The sequence below is a fragment of the Trichinella spiralis genome (genome assembly GCF_000181795.1).
Source record: "Trichinella spiralis strain ISS 195 chromosome Unknown Scfld5, whole genome shotgun sequence".
Lineage (NCBI taxonomy): Eukaryota > Metazoa > Nematoda > Enoplea > Trichinellida > Trichinellidae > Trichinella > Trichinella spiralis.
In genome coordinates this window covers 2954757-2977853 of record NW_003526944.1, presented here as the reverse complement: position 1 = coordinate 2977853, position 23097 = coordinate 2954757, and the positions used below count along the sequence as shown (strand labels likewise).

Below are 23097 nucleotides of genomic sequence, written 5' to 3'. Positions count from 1 at the left end.
ATCTGTAGCGAGTTGAAGTCTAACACCTACTTTGTCAGGAGATTTTCATGTTTACTAACTACGTGTCAGCAAATGGAAAAGCGGCAGTGTTTCTTAGCGTAGACCAAAACAAATGCACCTATCACGTTAAAGTCATGAATGTTTTTTGACTTCGCAGAGAATGTTCGTCAGTTTTTCCACGTTAAAAAGGAAACCCTAACTACATTTCTAATATGAAGTAAATTTAACAAAGCCCATAAAACACCAGAAGTCCCGCATTTTTTGTTTCACTTTTGATATTTTTCATTTCATTTAAGTTGCTTTTTTGGATTAAAAAATTAAACTAACCAGTGAAAATTCCTTTGTTATAATAATGGTTTTCATTGCTAAACTCTTCAGTTGGTTTTTAACTGTTTGAAGCATTTGGTAAGAGTAGCTCTTGGAGAATGTTTCTATAAATAAACGGAGCGTATTTTCAAATAATTTATTATTGTAAAAAATTGAATTGATGACATCAAATTAAAGTGGATAGGATGTTATTTTATGTATTTCATTTTAATCTGAGCGCACCAGCACTGAGTGCTGACCCAATTGGTATAGTAAGTCGTTATAAACAAGCATAGATGGCGGCAAAAATGTTGATTGCACTGACGAAAGCAGCGTAATACCTGAGAATTGCTGCTACCCTGTTTTCTTTATTCCACGTCTGGTTAGTCAGGAACTCGAATGCCTAAATCAATTAAATCTAAATCAGTTAGTATCTCTCATTATGTAGATAAAACAACACATTCTTAATTATTTTAAGCAAGCTTATCAGCTGTTTAACTTGACATTAAATCTTGCTGATTTTCTTACTGTAACAGTATAATGTTAGAATCAGATAATAAATGCCATTGCTACCAATATCTTTGTCTGAATTATATTTAATATGCATTGCGTTGCAGTTCCGACTTGCATGGTAAGTTTATGACAATAGAAATTTTGATATATTTATATCTATATATATGCATTTACAACTGCTTTTTAATAGGTGTGTTAATAAGTAGTGCGTCTGCGCGTTGAAATTAGTTTAAGCAGCAAAGCAGGCAGCTTTTCATGGAAGGTCATTTAGAAAGCGAAAAAAGGCTATTCTGTGTGGCTTAAATTAAATATTGTGTTCAGTTTTATTTGTGGTTAAGACGAATGCTTTTATTCATTTAGTAAGTCTCATATAAATGAAGATAGTCTGCGCATTTTAGATAATATGTATGTATGTATGTTTTCAAGAAACATTATGACAAAACAGACATTTTGAAATGTTGTTTTGTTCGCATTGTCATCATATTCTCAATGTTTTGAATTTGGTAATCAGAAGTTTGTAGTAACAAGCGACTTATTATAATTATAATAGCAAACAGTATTAATTATGTTTATTTGCAACGCTGTTTATTTTAAGCAAAATTTGTGACTTTGTTCTGCTTACTTTCATTATTTTCATTTTTGATTTTATTGACGAATGTGTGTTGTTTTTGCGCGTTATGCGCACTTTTTATGAATTTCAATTTCTCTGATTATAATAAAGTAGTTTTTAGTGCTGAAATTGGAAAAGCTGCTTGAGAATTAATGGAACACCAGGAATGTATGTGTCCTGCTGCTGCTGCTGATGAACACTTGAACGCTGGGAATGTAATATTGCTGTTATGCAGTCACTTTACCATAATTATTGCGTAGTTTAGGAACTGTTATTATGGTTTGCATTTTAAAATTTAAAATAAAATAAATTGCAATGTATTTTAGTGGGATCAGCTTATCGTTTTGTTTATTTTAACATGCAGTTGTTTGATTATTTGAGGACTTCTATTATAGAATGAGGGCATTGACATTAGAGTTGAAGAAATGAACGCATCGGCAGAAGGGCAAAATGATGTGCAGATTGGTTTGCCTCAGTCAACAGAGGTAGTAGCAGACGCTTCTCAGGTAATAAAATTATATAAAATGAATGATTTTTGTGAAAAAAAAAGTATGCTTTTATTAAATAGTCGGTGTTAATGCTTATCATTTTAGTTTTTACGTAATTTTAGTATGTTTATGATTGATTCATCATTCAAAATCATGTACATCTTTTATTAGGTGGAAGATGACATATATGAAAATGTGCAAAAACCAAATAGAGCGGAGTGCAAAGGTAAATATAGAATTTTCTGTTGTAAATTTTTTTGTTGCATAGTTCTTAAGTGTTTGTCTGATTTGGGATTAATAGAATGTCATTAGGACGTGTTCCACATAAGAACTAACTTTAATGATTTTTATTTTCTGTTGTGTATTCGTAATTGTATGCTAATTTTATTTCTTTGAATGTTGTGACTTGCTCCACTTATACTGTATTTAGGTAAACATAGTTTTCAAATTACTAACAACTATTAACAGTTTTTACAGTATTGCAGTGTGGAGAATGAATGATAAAGTGTAGGTAGTTGTCGGTTGACATGAAATTATTGGGGTTCCTAATTACTGTGTAATTACTACTTTCCTGAATATGATTCAACTTTAAAGCGATCAATGAAGGAAACAGTTTTCAAACTGTGTCTTCATTTTTTGTAAAGATCTTGCTTGCATACGTAATAATCAAGCGAAAACTTATTATGTAAAATGTTGTATTTTAGAAGAAATTTCAAAAATACAGGATGAAATTGAAGCTAAGAAAGATGACAATGGAAATGTTATCGAACCAGAGGCAGTTTTCAATAATGTGCAGCAGCTGTTTGATGACAATGTAATGCAGTGGGTTTTTTTGTAATTATTGCATAAATGTAGTATTGTTTAAGGCTGTTTCTTTGAATCGCGACAGTTCAAAGCAGTTATACCCTTGCAGAGTGCAACCTCCGAGAAAAGCAAAATATGCCTGCACTCCAGTAAGAATAAATTTCACATTAGTTTTTACATTCTAATTTCTTCATGTATGTGTGAATGCTTTTTGAAGATTTTAGCATCGCAGATTAGCGAAATGAATCATTTCAAGAGTTTGATTCGTTCAAGGAAAAATCATGTACCTTCGAAACGTCAACTGGAAACGTTGGATGTTCGAAAAATACTGAAATCACGCCAGTTGAAGCGTGTGCGCATTCCTGGCGATGGTGACTGCCTTTACAGTGCCATAAAGCATCAACTTTCGTTGCGAGGCATCGTTGTATGTATCAGAGACATTTTTCTAATGACAGAGGGGCAAAATTGCACTTTTATTATTTCTTGTATTATGCAGAACAGAACCAGGGGCATCATTTTTATTTTATGAAGGATTCTGTTTATTACAGAAAGAACGTGTTGGGAATTTTATTATTATTATTTTTATATACAACAATATTAAACTTTGATTATTTAGACTGATGTCAAAGAATTGCGATTGCAGGCGTCCAATATTATAAGAGAAAACGGTGAATATTTTATGCCATATTTGAGTGATCACGAATCTGATAATCAGTTAGTAGCTGACCAACTTGAAGAATATTGTAAGCAGGTGCAAACTGAAGGTGTTTGGGGTGGACATCCTGAGGTATTAATATTCATTTTTTTTAATTATTTGCAGTATTTTCATACTTTTTTAAAATTAGCTTATGGCATTATCTATGTATTTTTGCGTACCAGTTGAAGTGATTCAGCGTGGCGCACCTTCAATTTTAGTTGGTGAACAATTCATAGGAAAAGCTAATCCATTGGTGATAGTGTAAGTTTTTCATAAAATTTGTATTGAACATTGCTAATATAATTGATTTGTTTCAGGTATATGCGTTACGCTTACCAATTGGGACCGCATTACGATTCTACAAGTCCACGTGTTATAGATGCTCCCCGTGATTCAGTAGACTGTTATTCATGATGAAATCTTAGGCTGGGCCTTTGTGATGATTGAATTATCTGATTTTTTTGAAAGTATTTTATTATTTTTGTTTATTAACTGTACAATATTTTTTGCCTTAATGCATATTTTGTTAAGGGGTTGTAATTTTCTCATTTGGTTCCACTAATTAATAATTTCATTTTTGTCTATGATGTTAAATATGTGCCTTAATATATTTTTCTTTTGTGCTTGCTTTGGTTGTTTTTATTGTTCACATATTTTTTTATCTGTTAGGTTTTTACACATGTATTTTCACACTTTGAAATAATAATGAATTGAATAAATGCATGAATAAATATTGCTCACTACAGTATATGAACATACTTAAGCAAGCACTCAATAGAAATTTTTTCGTATTTGCAATTTTGGAATGTTCGACGATAAATTTTTTAAAATATATTCAGAATTTTTGAATGGCAAATTATTGTCATCTCCACCAGCAGAACGTTGTTATTTTGCGTGTGGAAATTTCTTTTGCGATGCATAAAACAGAGCAAGTTTTGAAACAGATTTTAGGCAGTTGAGTCGAACGGTTATTTTGCTTTAAATAATCGCAAATAAAATTTCCATTACAATTATCATATCATATTATTGTTGTAACGAGCCGCTCTCCCGGGCGGGCTCGTTCCTCGCCTCAACAGGGTTGCCGCCAGGGTCATTATTAAATGACGACACGCCGGTGTCGATCTGCGGATTCGTCTCGGTGTCTGTATCGTCCGTCCGGTTAGTACCGGCCCTGCCGCCCCTTTTCCCTAATTCACGCTTTGTTGGTAACATACTAGCACTCAAAGTAACAGAACAGGAATACAATATTTATTCGCAATCACAACAACGACCACCACCGTATATCACAAAACAACAGACTATCGCTCCACGCTGCTAATAATCCGTTCCACCGTACTTCTTCCTGATCTTCAAGTACCGGTCGGCTTACGGTAGCTTTGTTCTTCTTCCTCATCTTCGTTATCTAGAGAAGCACAGCAGTTGTTAGCTGTCGGTCTGCGTCTGCTACATTGTCATTGTTATTAGGCAGTTTTTTTCTAATAATTTTATCTTTGCAAAATAGTTCATTGAGTTATCTTACTGTACAACAAATAGAAAATATTATCCACGGCAGCAAGTTGGCTTTCGTTCTTTCCTAACGGACTTTTTGTTTGATTCGTCTGCTAATTCAATATTGCTTATTGCACTGACAACTGGAATTTCGAAATTGCCGTTCATTTCAACCATGATCATCTACAATTAATTATTGGATCAGTGTTGGATAATTTGTTCGTTGTTGGAATAAGAAAAACAAACACTTGCATGTTCACAGAGATTACTGACCGCTTCAGCGATACCAGTGCTGAGTTTGGCAGACGTGGCAAACCATCCTACGAAGCCATGCTTAGCGCAGAAGCTGTCCAATTTGGACAATTGTTCCGTTGCGTAGTGTTTTAGCAGGTCGCTTTTGTTGGCTAACAGTACAGCCGGTATTGGCATACCGTTGCTTAGACGGCATTTGGAATCCAAATCTTTCTTCCACCTTGTCACTCCGTCCAGGGTTGATGCACGCGATACGTCGAATACAATGATCGCACCGGCCGCACCCCTGTAATAAACTCTAGTCATCGAACTGAATCGTTCTTGACCTGAAATTATTATCTTTTTATGCCAATAGCAAAACTCTACGCATCTACAGTAGCTTTTGTAGTTTTACCGGCAATATCCCAAAATTGAAGACGCGCTGTTGAGCTGTTGCTGCAGTGGAATATTTTCATGGCAAAATCGACCCCTATCTACGTAGTAGTACAATCAAAATGCAGGTACTGAATTGGAAAAAAACAATCTATATGTATACTGTTGCTTGATATTGACTGGAAAACAAATTGTGCACATAGCGTCGGATGATGCTCGTCTTGCCTGTACAAATGTCACCAATAACCAATATTTTGAACGTGTACTCGCCACTTCTATTGCTTTTCATCGACATCTCTGTACTGGTTGAAAACTGTGAAACAGCAAGTCATTTTTCACTTTCTATTGCAACAGCGAATTCAAAAAAATTTTACATGACTATCACTATCCTCAGATAGTACAACCGTTTCAGATGAGTTGATCATATTCTTCTACTTGGCCAAGTGTAGACGCTGACGGTGCCCGTGCAAACAGTGCATATCAAAACGCGCATGCCTTGTTTGGACTGTTCTGCTTTAATCTTGAATGCTTGTCCATATCTGCACACTGTTTTATCGTTGTGTACAATGATTACGTGTCTCTTAATGGGGAGACATTCCTGTCAAGATAATGGACAATAAGCAAATAAAATTGTTCCAGCGGATTTATTTTCAAATTTCATTTTATTGTAATCAATTTCTGCATGCTATATTATTAAAAGATGAAGAAAACTGAGAGCGGAAAATAGAGATAAATGAATACTGTCGAAATTATCTGTGCCAAAAAGTTTTACTTATGACAAAACAAATAATTATAAATAAATAAATAAATAAATTTAAACAAATAAATAAATAAATATGTATATACATTTGTGGTTTTCTCCTAATCATATTATCCCTGATAATCAATAATGAGACAGTACACTTTTGACTTGTAATTAATTTGTGTTGCATATCGACTTTATTAATTGTCTTATTTTGTAATAATTATGTTGTGCAATAATATATAAATAGATAAGCAAATTTATTCAGTTAAAAGTTCGGACTTGTGGCAAGCTATAACTGAAAAGCAGACAAATGGTAAGAGCATGCATCTTAATCAGACGACGCCTAAAAGTGAAGAAATAATATGACTTGTTTATCAGAAAATGTATGCAAATTTTTACTTGACCGTTTTACGTAGGCTGTCGTGGCTTCAGTTTCGTACGGTGTATGGTGTGAGTGCAATGGCGTTTCTAATGGAAAGCTGGTCGCATCAAAGTAGTTGATTTTTTGGTTTAATTGTGCTTCTTGAATGAAATTCAAGTAGTCGAATAACGAACGAACACAAACAGAATGTGAACTTCAATGATGACAAGTCATCTATTTTGGTAAGTTGAATTTTTTGGTTTTTCAAGAATTGATTGAGCGTATAATTTTGAATATGCATTGTAATTTGTAATTTACTACCGTGACTAAGTAATGCAATGCTTATAAGTGTCGAAATTTTATTAACGAAATCCATATTGACGAACAGTTTGGGTTATTTTAAAATGTTACTTGATTATAGCACTGTTTTATAAATGAGATGTATGCCAATTGTTTTAATATTTCACATTATTGATTATCCTAGTTTTAATTTTTGAAGTCGCATTGTTTAGATGAGGTTGAAGATAAGTTGTAGATCGAAAAGATAATTATGTAAAAGTCTCTGAAAGGGCAGTTGTACAACAATAGATAGATCATTTTCGTCGTTTTTTGTTGTTAGTAGTGGCTTAGTTGTTCGTCAGTTGTTAGTACTATTATCGATATCAATTTTGCATAATGTTCTTTGCTTGTTCTATCGAATGTTTAACTTTTTCGGTGGTCATAAGTAGCTGTACTGTACTTTAAGAATCTTTTCAAATATAAAAGTATTGAAATAAGGTTGTTTGTTCTTCAGTTTACAAATTGTCAAAGAAAATAATGGATGCAATTTTTCAGAATGCTTAGAAATCAGTTTGATGATTTTTTCTGTTTTGCAGATGAATGGATATTTTATTTAGGTTGTCATTTGAATTGAAACTTGAATTTATGTACTTTTTATAAATTGAACAAAGCTAGACTGTGATGATTTAAGAACTAATAGACGATTGTTTCAATTTCTCATTTTTCCAGAAAATAGTCAAACTAATTTATTGCTTCAACGGGTTGAGTATGTAAAAAATTATAATGCAGGCAACGGATATTTTGTGCATCTATTAATTCAATCACTGATCGGGAAGTACAACTGAAGTGGGTAATTTTTTTCCATTAAACTTCAGTTTCATCGACTTCAGTCGGAAATGCCAACTCTACTCCAAACCTATGCGGCATTGTGTGCCCATGCGTGTTACTACGGGCAGACCGTTGACCACTGTCCACTGTATGTCTGAGTTGGTTAGAACGGTTGAAAGTGGCAGGACGCTGCGGCGGTTGTTCCACAGCACTGGGTGCAATATTTTCCAACGACTTTAGCACCGACTTTAAGACTACAGATGCCGGTTGACTGGCAAGAGTTTTCACTGCGCCGCTTGATCTCACACGACGAGCCGGCGGTAGGGATTGTGTTTTAAAGTTGGAAAAGCGAGAAATCCTATTTGAACCGGCGTAGTAGTGGGACTCTGAAGAGTCAGAAAGTCTGGGTCCGAAAGATGGGGTAACGGGAACTTTGTCAATTTCCACCACAACGCTGACGCTGAGGATGAATTTTGTCGTCGGATCATATTGACGACAAGCGTGGATCAAATCCGCACTCTTTCCCATCTCGATCAAATCGGATATTGTGAAATAATACAAACAGTCGTGTCCAATCAATGCAGACCACCCGTTGGCAATATACTGCCTTGCCAAATCTAGGCGCAAGAAGCGCAAATTCACCGATCCACGCCCTCGTTCGTTGTAACCACTTTGCGCCACTGCTGACATTTGCCTTTGTGCTTGAAGATCCTTTTTCACGCGGACAATTGCCTCTTTGCACACCGTATTCACTCTGGCATAAGTACATCGAGGCTTGTGTTCGAACCAGTCGTCGCTGCGACATCCATAACTGCAGTAATAGGTGTAACAATGCCTACAGCTTATATATCGACCTCTCGCAGTGTCCATGTCTACTGTTCGATTGCAGCAGTTGCATCGTACCCAGAGCGGTTCATTCTGAAGCAAATTTAGTGAAATTAGTTGAAATTCAATGAAAGATTTTGAAAACTGCGAACAAATCCCACCCATTTGTTAATTATTAGCGCGTTGTTTTTTCAATCTACTTACATGTAGCAGTTTACGCGCCAAATTGGGCAATTTACGGCATCTATCCATGAGCAAATCGTTGTCTGAGAAAACTGCTGGTCGGGATAATGTGGTTGGAGTGAGAGGCCGTATACGCGGTGCGTCATCTGCATCCAATGACTCGTCCAACTCTTTCCAACGACTTGGCCCACCAGGTAGAGATAAGATCGAATCCAGAGCTTCTTCCAAAGTTATGTTGCTTTCTCCTGGCTTCCCACTTTTAGATCCTGAAATTCGACGAGAAACTTTACAATATACCATATTTCCGATAATAGACTGTGAAAATCTATCCAACTGTCTTATCTGGAGATGGATTTAGTTCTTATTTGGAATCATATATAATTGTAGTAAATAAATCGACTTATTCAAATCAACATCTCTGATTTCCTCTACAGTAGTCATTACAAAAGCCGTCATTTAAAATGATAATTAGAAGAGTACAGGAAATTGTAAAATAGTTTACCAGAATGGAAAATAACTGTTATCATATTTGGCGAAGATTCTGCGAAATTCTTTAATTGCTTTGAAGGCAAAGTTATTATTGAAATGTGATTATATTGCTACAGACGAGCTATGAGTAAACTTGAAGAAAATCGAACGACATATATTTAATTGATTGGTCTGTTGTTGTTTATTTGCTCAGAGAGAACAGAGGTGAGAATCAAATGAGAAGAGATATGTGGTGGATTCGGAAAGTAAATAAGCTCGTGTACAATAAAACGAATAGGTCATCGTTACCTGACTTGGCCTGCAGTTCTGGGTCAACGACGTCGATAACTACACTATCCCGTTGCTTTGGAACGTTCCAACAGCTTGGCACCGCTGACACTGTATATCCGGCTGAAAACTGTCTTATTCTATCAGAACGTGGGGCCGGCTGAGGAGGATGAAGAGCAGGAGGAGCCGGAAGTCTTGCATTTGGAAATTTTGCTGACTCTGACCAAAATTTATTAGGCTGAGGTTCAGTCAGCTGTCGAGTGATGCTTGATACAGAACTAGACTGCGACTGATTTGTAATAATCTTCTTTTCGATTGTATAAGTTTCTGTTATTTGCAGTTGTGTTGGTCGCACAGTGGCTACAGGCACCGGTGGGATAGTGTTGTACGAACGATCGGGTGTGGGCGTGGACATGAGCAATGGTGCTTGTTTAACGAATTGGTCATTTTCCATCAACTTATTCAATTCAGATCTGCTTTTTCGCAAGGTTTCTATTTCATCTTTATATTTGTGAAAAAAATCAACCGGGATCTCGGGCACCTTTTTTACTTTTTCTTCACAACGTATGCTTGTTGTTGAAAGATGCGATCTGGCCATGCTATTTTGAGCAGTGTTGAATCTATGGTTAGGTTGAGAAGAAGTCGGTTGAGTCTGTTTGGGACTTGGGTGAAAGTTGGTCACTGGCTTTTGACCGGATGAATATCTTGAAGAGACATACCAGTCGGGTAAATGCAATTGATCAGTGGACTTTTTGAAGCGCAGTTCATGAACGGACAGCTTTGTATCATCCACATTTGTGTTTGATACTTCCGCGCCGCCCATGATGCGTTGCAGTTGGTTTTCTGGAGGAGCCGCTTCTTCACGGTTTGCTTTATTCATGAGATAGTCAACACTTCGGGCTCGACTATGTGCATCCGCTACTTGACGATCTTTCATCGCTACAGAATCACGCCGAGAAATGTGATCAACTAAAATTGTTTGCAAATTTTGTTGATGCACTTCGTCCAAATCTGTTTCATCGACCTAAAATAAAAAAGAAAAACTTGGCAAACTGAAATAATATCTACCCATTATTAAACTGAAAACATTTTTCAGCATAAAATATGACTTTAATGAATTCAACAATTCAGCTGACTTGCCTAGTACAGCATGTACTATTACATCGTTTGGAAATCATCATCAATCATTTATTATTTGTTGTGTCGTTTTAAACTGGCAAAATATTTGCGTTTCTTTTGCATAATCCATGAGTAATAAGTGTGTTAAACTACGTGGGTAGTAAATGTGACGGTTCAACTGAAAGCTCTACAGAGGGTACAGTTTTAAATGGAACAATTTATTCTTAACTTGATAAAATTTAGTATTTCATTATGAGTTTAGATTTATTATGAATTTGAGGATCTAAAGTGAATGAACAACAATTGTTTGTCATGCAGTGGGAATAGCAGAAGTTTGAACTTTTACAAACGGGTCACAATACATGTGTAATCTATGCGTGAAGTACGCAAAGAATGCATTGCATCAGGCATGCAATTTGTACGCGAACTATTTATGCAAATGCAAATGCTAACGCTTTAGTTAAATAGAAATTATCATTTTAAACATCGATTTTCATCTATCAAATATTTGTCTAGGGGTTACTCTGCAGGTTGTTTTTCACATTTTGTTGTTTTTCTTTGAAAAAGTGAATGCATGTTAAAAAGATACAGTATACAGTTTGAAAATGGTGAAGTTTTTCACCACAGAAACATATAGAAACTGGATAGTAATTCAGTGAATAGAAAAAAAAGAAAGATAAACTCGAAAATAGTACTGATAATTCAAATGCTACTGATTCAGCAGCTTGGCCTTGGTCGACCTTGAATAATAGTAATAATGATGATAAGCAAGCATGTGTGATACAATTTTCTCAACTATGCTTAAACTAGTTCTTCATTACACTGGAGAAGAAAATAAACATGACCTCTTATTGAGAAGAATCTGACCGGAAGAGTAAAATGAATAAGAAGCTATTTAGCCAAAAAGCAGTATTCTGTACAATGTATGAATAATATGCCAAAAAAAACAACTACTTTTACACATAAAAATAGATGTGTGTACTTTTGCATAAGATGATGATGTAGATTTGAAAAAAAGAAAAGGAAAATGATTAGGTACACAAATATTTACCTGAAATGCGTCAGTTGGTGAATTGGCCACATCTGCGATAGTGCTTTCGAGAAATCCAGTGCTAATGGCGCGCGACCGTGCGTAAAGATTCTGACGACTGTTGGCCCGACGTCTTTCGTAAGCGGCCCACATCCGTTCGGCGCGATCGAACAGCGCCTGATAATCCCGGTCGAAGGGCGACTTTTGTGGCACGTAGCGGACCGGCGCTTGATGGTCAGTTTTGATGTGCAAATTGCCACTTCGGGACAAATATTCCAAGTAGGGTCCGCGGGCGGCTTCCGGATCGCGCATCCGCTCGTCCATGCGTTCCATGGAAATTTTGAACTTTTTCGCAAACTCTTCACGACTTTTGAACAAGTCCGATATGCTGGCACGGCTTTCGAGAAATTCCTTTTTGGCCCGTTCAATTTTCGCCTTGTACTTTTGCCTTCTCAGCTGGCGTGTCTGTTCCAATTCGTCTTGCTTTTGTCGATATCGTTGGTATTCTTCGGATGACGACGAAGTTGTTGTCTGCTGGTGTGGATGAGAGCCATAATTGTTCCACTGACTCGGTGTTGTCGGCCTGGAAGAGACAGTTGATAAATAGGAGATTGGACTTGGCAGTGCAGATTCGTCGGCTTGTATCGTTTGGACGTCCAGAGGCGAATAGTCGGCTTTGCAACGCGCAAAATACGGTCGCCTCAGCATGCGTTCCAAGTCTTCGGTCTGTATGCGCGGTACGGCCAGTGGTCGTTGGGCAGTGGTCTTCGTGGAACCGTTCCACCATTTACGACCACCACTGTTCGTCGACAACGGCTGATGTGCCATTGGTGGCGGTTGGAATTGTTCCACAGTTGCTTTTTGACGCTGACTGTCAATAACTGTTGGCAAAGAATGCTGCTGCTTACTATGCTGCTGCTGATCTGGTTGCAGTTGACGAGCGGAATTGATATTGTTATTGCCGGTTGAATGAACACTGACGGCAATATTCAACGGGATGTGCTCAGAATGGGATGTGAACGTTGCCGTCGTCTGACCAACGCAATAGCCGTGCAGAATTGTCGAGCTTTTACGGTTGTCGTCGTCCTCGTCCAGGCTGAATGTCGAGGCCGTTGCTGCTACCGGCGGGTCGACGTTGACCGGCTTTTCGTATTTGTCACTTTTCCTATCTGCAACGCCGTCTAGTGTTAGCGGTTGGGGTTGGGGTTGTGGTTGTGGTAGTGATGATGATGGTGGTGGTGGTGGTGTTGTTTGGCGACCTCGGTCGGCCTCAGCAGTGAAATGCAAAAATGAGCACGGTATGCGGTCGTCGTTGTCGTTGTTATTGTTGTTCTGCTCATCCGGAAAACTGGCTAGACTGCCAGTTGAAGTTGCTAAAAAGAAAAATGCCCAATTGAGAAGAAATTCACCTGCACTATGCTCGCTTTTTTCTAGCTTAATTTTGCCAAAAATGAAATTTGCATTCTCGATCCATCATCATTTTAAAAGTTCAACGTGGTAACAAAGCAAAGTAAACAAAGCATAACGTCACGTTCGCACGCTCTAAGCTGAACGGTTTTGCTTGGAATAAAAGCTCTGCTTTGTGGTCAACTGAACAGAGGTGAAATTGAAGGACAAAACTATATATATATATGTATGTATAATTCGAATGAGCTTAGTATTTTCAATTCATGACGGAATTGAAAAAAAATGAAAATCTAACTGTCAAGCTGTATGTTTGTTTGGTGAACAAACAAATAAACAAAAGCAGGCAAACCGTCTGATTCTGTACACAGCTTCTGATTAATGCAAAGGTGGAAATTTGTGACCGCGTGCCACTTTCACCAACAGTCACCAACGACTAAAATCCAATCCTTGATATTCTTGATTGAAATTCTTTGAAATGTTGTATGTAGACTTTGCACGGTTAGCAAGAAAAAGTAAGCAATTTTTGACTAAGCTTGTTGAAAAGAAGAAGAAGAAGAACAATCGACGATGAGAAGAATAATTTTGTCGCAAAAATATGTTTGCAAACGGTCTAATATTTTTGCATTAACTGTTTAGCATAAAATTCGCAAAAAAATATTTCCCTAGATATTCTCTTTGGTTGTTGGTTTTCCTTTTAAATGTGTGTGTGAGAATGATTAAGGTGAAGAGAAGAAACCAGTCGAGCTTGTGCTAACGAGTATTTTCCAATGACATACATGCAATGACTGAATTGTGTGTGCTATATTATTGTGCTTCGATTTTGGCAGAGCATGAAAAGTTGATATAATTACACATGCAAACAAATATAAAGAAAAATACTTGAACAGTTGAAATTTTAGATTAAATAAATACATACATATATATATATATATATACGTGTGCAGATTACAGTATACCGAAAAGGGTTTTTACATGTAAAGTTGATTTTAATTACAATGACTGAATCATTATACAAGAAACTGTTCATAATACCAGTTGATTTGAGAATATATTTTCATTTCTTCATTTGATATATAGAATGGAAAACTGAGAGAGAATTTCGTGGTCGAATATTTCTACAATGAGTACCGGAAAAGCGCGTAAAAAGTGTCCAGTTTAAAAAGCAATTATTGCTAGCCAGAAATGTTGTCGACAGTGTAGCAATGACAATCTGCTTCTGGTTGTTGCAGGCACATTCTAATTTACAAACTGGTCAGAGAAAAATTAGGTTGCATCAGTATGATTTGAATATTATCACCATCATCTTCCATCAAATTTGACAAAAATAAACGATTACATTAGCAGCAGCATTATTCAGTTTGTACATATTGAATGGCATTGTATTTTCAAAAATATATACAATGACGTAATATCTTAAAACGAATGTTTTTTGAAAAAAGAAAAAACGAATGCGTTGTTACACACGTAGATTATGTAAATAGCAAAAAATGCTGTATCTTAAATATTTTGTTACATGCTTTATATTGTTGAAATAATAATCTGCTAATAATTATTTTTCATATGAATTTCTGAAAGCGGAGAACATTATATACATTAACTGTTCACGGTTTTACAATAGGAACAAACAAACCCACTGAAATTTGCATATATATCGAAGAGAATGACGCAGTTGATCAAATAAATTTCTCTGTGCAGAACAATTCAGTGTGATCATTCGGTCGAGAACGGTCGTCGTCTAAATGTGCAAGCTTTACGTGAGAGCAGACTTTTTTTGGAAAACGTGCGTCCAGTTATTCCAGCCTTTTCACTTTCACCGTTAGCAGACTTGCTGGCAAACAAAGTTCACTTCAACCCCAATTAACAACACTGCTGACTGATGTAAGTTTTAATTTATTCAGATTGTTGTTCTTTATTATTATTTTTAATATACTAAATTATATAATTTTTCCCCTACTTTTCAATTACACTAATATACGCGTGCAAATTATTGTAAATGTCGCTATAGTCGTTTTTGAGAAAATGTACGGAATTTTTCAGTCATATCAAACGTAGGAAGGGAAATATTTTATTTACTGATATCTTATTAGATGACAAAACAGTGGAAAATTCTTCTACGATAGCGTTACACAAAAAGACAATCTGCATAAATACGTAGAGGCTTTGTGTGTTTATTTTGTGCGCAATCGTTTGTAAAATTATCTCTGTCTGTGCTTAATAGCTGAAGAGGGAGAGAAAGGGAGTTGGAAAATCAATATTCTCTAGAAAATGCTCAAAGAATATATAAAGCTGCAATGATGAAAATGCATTACTGAAATGAAATAATAAATGTACTCAATAATAATAATATCATTCATTTGATGAGAATTTTCTTTAGAATTAACTTTTTTTTGATAAAAAAAATTAAAATGTAGACTTGTTTGCTATATTACAGTTCAGCAGCTATTGTTTAAGATTTTTAAATTTTTTCATACTTGTTTGAACTGCAATAGCTTAAACCATGGTCAAGGCATATATCTCGATGCACAAACCGAAAATACTCAAGAAAATTTGGAAAGAAGTTGAAATAAAAATAATTATTACTCACTCAGTACAGGATGCGGTTATGAAGAGAAAATATAAATAAGATGAAGCTGTATGATTGTTTAAAACGCCACTGTTCCTCTCCTCTGCACTGGCAGAATTGATTAGACAACTTGAAATTTCATTGCACTTTTATCTTTCCCTAGCAACGGTAGTAATGTCGATCGTTTAAGACAACTAACTCCACAGTCTTACAGTATATCACAGGAAAATAGTTTTTGAATAAGTGCCAAATCAAATTTGCAAATTGTTTGCTGCTGTTCATTTGGTCCTTGGTTTTATTATTTTTTTGTTCAGCGTGCATTTTTTAATTTTATTAGCAATAGCAGAAGTTCAACATCTGGGCGGCATCGCGTTGGAAAATCTTTTACGCTTCAACGAGAGAAACTGCGCATTATTATTTTGCTACATAAAGTGTGCACTTTCGAAATGCTCGTTCAGAGAATAAGTAATAAGCCAGCAACGTTTCGTGAATAAGTTCGTATATATGTTTAAGCAGAGTTTGTTACACGGTTAGCAGCAATTTTTTTCATTCTTTTTTTGATAACAACGCTGCATCTGTTTTGTTGCAAAGTTCTAAAGTTTTGCTTTTGCTTTTTTGATCAAATTTAGCTTTAGTTGTGAAATTAAATCTACTTGCGAGATAATGGAAAAATTGGCGGGAAATTTGAACGCATTCTAGTAGCGAGCAGCTTCAATTGCTTTCTTTCTGTTTTGTGCAAAAAAGAATTTTGTTCTGGTTTTGCACTGAATTTGCATAAATGTGAATATTTTTCCTCAAGCATAACTAATGATTATTTTGAATACAGAATTTGAAATATATGTTCGATTTAAGTCTGATTTATTGCTGCATGTTTGGGAAAGAAGGTTTGACAATTTTTGACAAGTGATAAAGCAACACATAGCGGCACATTATGGGAATGGTCCAGTTTTGACTTTTCAGAAATACTGTTTCACAACTTCAAAAGTAGCTTTTGATTGATAATTGTGAACAATGAGAGAATGCATGAGACGGTTGAAACGAAACCGGTTCATTTCGCAGCAAATTTCCTTTGATCAATGGAAGATTAAAATGAAACAAAAATCTAGCAAAGTAAAGCTTACAGTAAATTACTGTAATATTCAATTTCCATTCATTCCACCATGCAACAGTGAGTAAACAACAACAACGAGGCATATCGAGTTCTTTGTTTACATCGCTAAATTGTTGCCGGTGAAACTTTCTAAATTAGCTTGTTTCACTGTTTACCGATAAGCTCAACCATTTGATAAACACGCAGATATAAACAAAATTCATCGTTATCTCTTCTGATATTTGTTGTTTTCACAAATGTGAAGAATAAATAAATCGACGAGGAAATTTCAGTAGAAAAATTTATTTTCTCTAATTTAACTTTAATTTTAATCTAATGAGTAGTAGATGAAGCGTTGGAATTTAAATTACGCTAGTTAAATTGAATTGTGATAAAAATTGACAGAATAAATTTATATTTAATTTGAAGAAAGAATATCAAATGTTTTCACCGCAGGTAAACATGCATAGTACTTGATTGTTTTGTGTTTAATTCAAAAATTCACTTGAACAATACGGTGATAATATTATCTGTCCTTGTACTCAAATTACGGTAGTAGTTAGTAGTTATTGTAGATTAAAAAAGGGAAATCCATACGGTAGACAAGAATTATGCACATGTACACGATAAGCAGAGAATGGTTTGTGTAATTTTTGAATCGAGTGAGGAGAGGTAGGAGTGTAGAAAAGATTTTTTTAAGAAAAATTGTACTTACCATGGTTACAATTTGGCTTGATGTGTTGCTGCTTGTACGTGTGTGAATGGTGGTAGTGGTGGTTGTCAGGCGATGAGTTGTTTTCAACCAGCCTGGAGCGGTCACGTCTCAAACGTCCACTGGAGACGTAGTTGGACAGCGGTGAATCGGAATAAATGCAACAGTAACGGTCGAAACGTTTCAAAGCGCCGTCGAGGTCGATTTCCATTTGATCAATTACGCGGTCAGTGTTGTTGGCGATGATGGTCAGTTGGTCGTCAAGACGATGACCGTCGTCGTCGTTGTCAGGTTCTGCTGTTTGGGCGGATATTATTGATGAGCAGCAAATTGAATCGGTGTTCGTCAAGCGGTGAATTCGGTGTGGCACTTTTCGCTTTATCGATCCACAGAAGTCGCTGTCGTCGAACAATGTTCGTTGTCCTGGCGGCGCTGACCAATCCGCCTCCTCCTGGCTGTGTCGCAATTGGCCGGATGCTTGTTGGCGGTCGTTCAAATCGTCTTCTGGATGATTACTGTAGCTGAACGACCGAGGATCGCCGCCGACTGCATACTGCGACACGAGCTGCTGAAGACGTCTTTGACAACAGGCGACGAACTGGTTAACGTCTGCCGTCACCGGCGCTTGCACAGCACTGCTAATGTCATCGCCTACCACCTGCGACGCTGGTGATGCAAATGAAACAGAAAAACCGATCGCCTTGCTGCAATTGTGCACAGTTGACTTTTCCGTTCTCGCTGTTGCTAACAAAGCAGCAGCTGTTGATGTTGTTGATTCAAGCTTATTCAAATCTCTGCAGTCCTGCTGCTGACCACCACCACCACCACCACCACTGTTGTCGTTGTTGTCTTCACAATTTTCCAACACTGATTCTGCCATCAGTTCAATAATTTCTTCTCTTTTTTGTCTATTTATTCTACAATGCAAGGGGGAATATTTTTAATTTGGTCAAATATTTTTCTTGTACAAGAAGATGGGACAACGAGCGCTTATTCAAATTACAACAACGGTACGACAGTTGGGATGCAAAAACGGGAGAAAAGGCAAATTTTCTAACAAATATCCACGGAAGTTTCAATTAATCTCTTCTTCGTTCATGTCATGCAACATCTCACCGATTCGTTGACAAATTTTCAAAGACAAAGTTTGTGAGAGAGTACGATGAAAAAAAATACTATCCAATGCAAGCAAGCTGTTTTGAAATTAGCCAAAATTGACAACTACGACTTTCTAAGGCTAGCAGCTATTTTAAAAAGCGGCGAGGTTGTCCTTTCTAAATTGACCCATTTGACTTGATATGGCAACAATATACGGTATGGTATGGTCATTTTCTTCTTATTTTTTTACCGGTGAGATGAGTTTATTATCAACCTTGAACAAGAAGACTCTTTTAATGATGATTTTTGAAACTTCTCATTTATACACACCTCTTATCGATACAGGAAAAGCAATGAAGGATATTTGTACTTGTAGTCAACTGAAACTGATAGAGTGTAATGATAGTAGCTTTTTCTGCTGATGCTTTTAAATAGCCTTTTACAAGGTTCTACTGAAGAAAATTAAATGGCAATAAAGCAAGAATCATTATTCATTCATTGTAACTTCGGCGTTGTTGAGCGAAGGCAAGCAGGCAGGCACAGACAGCTTTAATGTGCCTGCATTAAATTATAAGCGTCACAATTGTTGAAATGGTTGATGTGCATTTATTTATTTGATAATAGCTATTTCAATGTGAGAATTGGAAATGTTGTTCCTGTCTTTTTTTAATTTTTATTATTATTTTAAAGCAAAAGTTCTTTCTATTCAACTTTCCATTTGGCAACTCTTGCATAGCAGCGTTCGTTTGCTTTCAATGTTTGCGACACGTATTTGCAAATTACTTTTCAAAGCAATCAAGTTGGCAGGCAGAATTTTATTACTTTTCTCAATTGTTGCAATCCATTCGACAATGTTCGTTCGCATTTGTACTTCCAATTCTCTCTTCCATTGCTATTTTTAATTCTTAATATTTGAATTTTTCCGGCCATCATTGTCACTGCGAAATTTCGTTACAATTCATTGAATATGTCAAACATCTTTTTTGTTGAACAACTTGTTGGCAACTGTTGAATTTTTGTTTTTCAAAATTTCAAATATTCCAAATTTTATTTATTTGTGTGTGTGTGTGTGTGTGATGGTGATGAATTGAAATCGGCTCTTCTCATTCAGCTAAATGGATTTTCAAATTGCTTTTTAAGATCAAAAAAAAATTATGAGAATATTCAAACTAATTACACTGCTACATTATTAATTGTACACTACTAGTTGAAATTGCTTTTGCTAATGGATTTATTTATTTAAAACGAGAGGTCGACTTTTAGCATGTAACAAGTGCTTTATCAACAAATGTACAATAATGACGAAATGAATTTTAACGAACCGAGAGTGATATGAAAAATATTCACACCTGCTTTGAAAATTTGTGAATGCTTGGTACGATGTTTAGCAGCTAGCCGACTGGATTGATGATGATGATGATAGTGTAGACCGGGTGGGATGCATACGCTTTGAGTGATAACAAAAGTGATTTTTTATTCGAACGACCTATTCAACTTCAACTTTGCTGTTGAAGAAGCTGCTAGATGCTGAGTGCTTATACTGCCCTGCACTGCATCGCCAACTAATAGATTTGCAAACATTCGTGTTTGCTTAGCGCAGACAATTGATAAGCATTCCAGCGCTGATTATTCAGCTCAACGTTATGGTGAAAGTGCTTTGTTGAATGTTTCACTCTAGTAGACCGATTGATTTAATTTTAGTTGTTCAGTAGATATTTAAAAAAAAGAAACAATATCTGCATTTGCTTTGTGGGAAACAAAATATGCACTCTCTGATACTGGTAACTGTAGCTTGTGCAAATGTGGCAATTTTATACTTACAGATGCGTCAGACTATCAAACGAGACGGTTGTGTCCGATTACAATTAATAAAAAAAATCATTCATTTTTCGATCTCATCACATCTTAACACTTGATGATGTGATTTATTTGTAAAAACAAAACAGAAATATGATTATCATTAGCTTAGTAGTGGAACAGTTGCTCGTGGTTAAAAATCCTCAGTTTATCAATGAGCACAAGCGAATTAGCTTTGTAAACAGAAAACAGGATGAGCTCATCATCCTGAAATAAACACTTTTCAGTTATAAATAGATGGAATTAAATTGAACCTGCCTGGGGAAAGAAGTAGAATAAGAAATGTTACTTTATTGAATGCTATTTTGCAATTAGATTGCTTTTGCTTATTTATACTTTGTAAAATACATAAAAATTTTCTCTACCATGGAAATGTGCTTTTTTAATGTCGTTTAAATTTATCTCTTATTATAAGACACAGTAAAACAGTGCTATACTGTTGTGCATGGCATTTGAAACTTATTGTCAAGCGGTATAAAGTAAGCTAAAACAGATTAGATTTGAAATTATTTTTCCCAAGCAGAATGCTCATAATACTAATGTGCAGATAAATGATAAATCGCATCAGTTGATTATTATTATTATTATTATTATTATTATTATTACTAAAACTATTCGAATTTGTACCAAAAAATCTTTACATCTGCCGTATGTGCACGCATTAGCATTGAGCATGATTTTTTCGTAATGCGAGAACATTGAAACCAATGTCAATATGATTGACGTCAATCTTTCAAAAGAGCAACAACTTATTTTCTGTTTTTTCCATTACTCGTCTAGTTATCACAATTTTTTCAATAGTTCAGATAATCAGTTCAATCAGTTAAATAAAATTAGTTAATTGTGTCCATTGTTGTAAGAAATAAATTTCCCCGAACTCGATCTTCAATCTGTGTTTCTATTTATAATTGTAGAACGAAAAAGTTTTCCTTTTTTTTCTTATTTTATATAAAAGAATAGACTAGAATAGAATAGACGATTTTTCAATCTGAATTGCATCGAATTCTATTGTGCATAGACTGGGACTTTGCCTTTCAACTGTTGAAGTTTGAAATTGATTGAAAATATATTTCATTCAAATTAGATAGATTTAAATTTGGACAAATCTACTGACAAAAGAAACTATTATCAATTAATATGCGGATACTTTTGACAAAAGTTTTGTGAAGATGAACATTTCCAACGTTGATTTTGACCCACTCAATTATCATTGTATTGCAAAGCAGCATCTTCTTTTACGAACCATTTTTCAAAAATTATTGTAGCCATTTCATTCTTATAGATGCAATGAATATATTATTATTATTACTGTAGTTCAGTTTAAGTATATAGTTAAAATGTTTCATGATGAACTTGCTACGCAGTGCGTCAGATTTAATTAATTGATGGAATTTGACTAATTGAAAAAGTACACCGTAAAAGCAACGATTGATTTAGTAATTTGCATAGAAACTTTATGCGAAATGGATTTGATCATAGTTCACAAGCACAGAAAAGAAGACAAAACAGTTTGAGAAACAAATCTTTAAGCGCTGAGGATAATGTAATTAATAATTTGAATTTTGTTCAAAGAAGGGTTTCATTTTGTTGCATATATTTTATATTGGTTCAATTGATTGGAATGTTTCAACAAGAATCATATTTATTATATATTTTCATATTATATTTATTTAAGTTAAGGCTTATTTAAAAGCGTATTTGAGTGAATGATAGTGCAGGATAATATGCTTATCGGCGATGATTAATACTTTATTATTTGATTTTGGGACTCGTTTAATTTGTACTTTTTTAGTGACGCAAGTTAGTCACCACTCATTTTATCAAAATGCACGAGCTTATTGTATTTTTTTTCTTTGATCATTCATTTAATTCTTTAATTAAATAAAATTTGTTTATCGAACGTTTGAAACAAATATTTGCAATGCGTATTATTGTCGATCGCACACCTCCAATTATGCAAAGTATTGTTGAATTGAAAAACGTTTTATCAGTTCATTTTTATAAGTTTTTTGTGAGTTTGAGAAATGTTATGAAACGTAGAGAAAGCTGTCTGAATTTTAAGGTTTGCGCATGCTCTTGAATTTTCAACAATACGATGAATATAATGTGTTCGTAGCATTGCTATTGTTGTTTACAATACTTTCAGTAGACCAACATAATTTCAGTTACAATGTAAATGTAAATGTAAAATTAAAATGCATCTTTGGATTCGTTGAGGAATGTGCATTGTGAAACGAACATCTTGGGGTTATCATTTTTCAGAATCACTGAAAAAAGAGCTTCAGATTTTGCGATGTTGCATTGTAATGCAAGGGCCAAGGACACGTGTTCCAAAAGCAGGCAGGATTTATTTGCATTATAGAGTTTGCAAAATGAAACGTTGATTTAAGATGTGTTCTAATTTATCTGAACTGAAACTGTACTGTTTTTTTTTGCCGACTGTGGAAAAGCAGCATCTTGAATTGAGAAGTTTATAAAATATATTTGAGAAAGGGACCAGTGAGTTGACAGTTTACCAGATTGGTGCTTTAAGAGAAAAACTTGTCAGTAAAATTAAATATGAGCTGATCGATGTGTAGTGAAAGAGGGTGCGGCAGGTCGCTGACAGGGGACCACTCCTTTACAAGCTCGTTGGACAGCATGGTCGCGCAGCCTGCACGGGCCCTGGTTGACGCCAGCGCAATTCATCTATGCTGACAGCTTTGCCATGACTT

The 23097-nt window shown here is 35.5% G+C and overlaps 4 protein-coding genes across 4 annotated transcripts; 2 read left to right on the top strand and 2 right to left on the bottom strand.

Moving 5' to 3' along the window:
- Window positions 1-1581: 1581 nt before the first annotated feature.
- Tsp_04332 (putative OTU domain-containing protein 6B) lies at window positions 1582-3832 on the top strand. The gene is made up of 9 exons (XM_003375098.1): window positions 1582-1644; window positions 1825-1935; window positions 2089-2143; window positions 2622-2743; window positions 2784-2870; window positions 2939-3145; window positions 3338-3508; window positions 3567-3679; window positions 3736-3832. Exons 1-9 carry the CDS (start codon window positions 1582-1584, stop codon window positions 3830-3832), a joined length of 1026 nt encoding a protein of 341 aa, XP_003375146.1.
- A 434-nt stretch (window positions 3833-4266) lies between these two features.
- Tsp_04331 (putative myosin head) lies at window positions 4267-4736 on the top strand. The gene is made up of 2 exons (XM_003375097.1): window positions 4267-4350; window positions 4458-4736. Exons 1-2 carry the CDS (start codon window positions 4267-4269, stop codon window positions 4734-4736), a joined length of 363 nt encoding a protein of 120 aa, XP_003375145.1.
- Window positions 4737-4957: 221 nt separating this feature from the next.
- On the bottom strand, window positions 4958-5955 carry Tsp_04330 (Ras-related protein Rab-32). The gene is made up of 5 exons (XM_003375096.1): window positions 5905-5955; window positions 5694-5843; window positions 5553-5631; window positions 5153-5484; window positions 4958-5089 (listed from the first exon to the last, which is right to left on the bottom strand). Exons 1-5 carry the CDS (start codon window positions 5953-5955, stop codon window positions 4958-4960), a joined length of 744 nt encoding a protein of 247 aa, XP_003375144.1.
- A 1824-nt stretch (window positions 5956-7779) lies between these two features.
- Window positions 7780-19456, bottom strand: Tsp_04329 (conserved hypothetical protein). The gene is made up of 7 exons (XM_003375095.1): window positions 19349-19456; window positions 18857-18906; window positions 17432-18132; window positions 11678-12825; window positions 9529-10531; window positions 8773-9017; window positions 7780-8661 (listed from the first exon to the last, which is right to left on the bottom strand). Exons 1-7 carry the CDS (start codon window positions 19454-19456, stop codon window positions 7780-7782), a joined length of 4137 nt encoding a protein of 1378 aa, XP_003375143.1.
- Between the last annotated feature and the right edge of the window lie 3641 nt (window positions 19457-23097).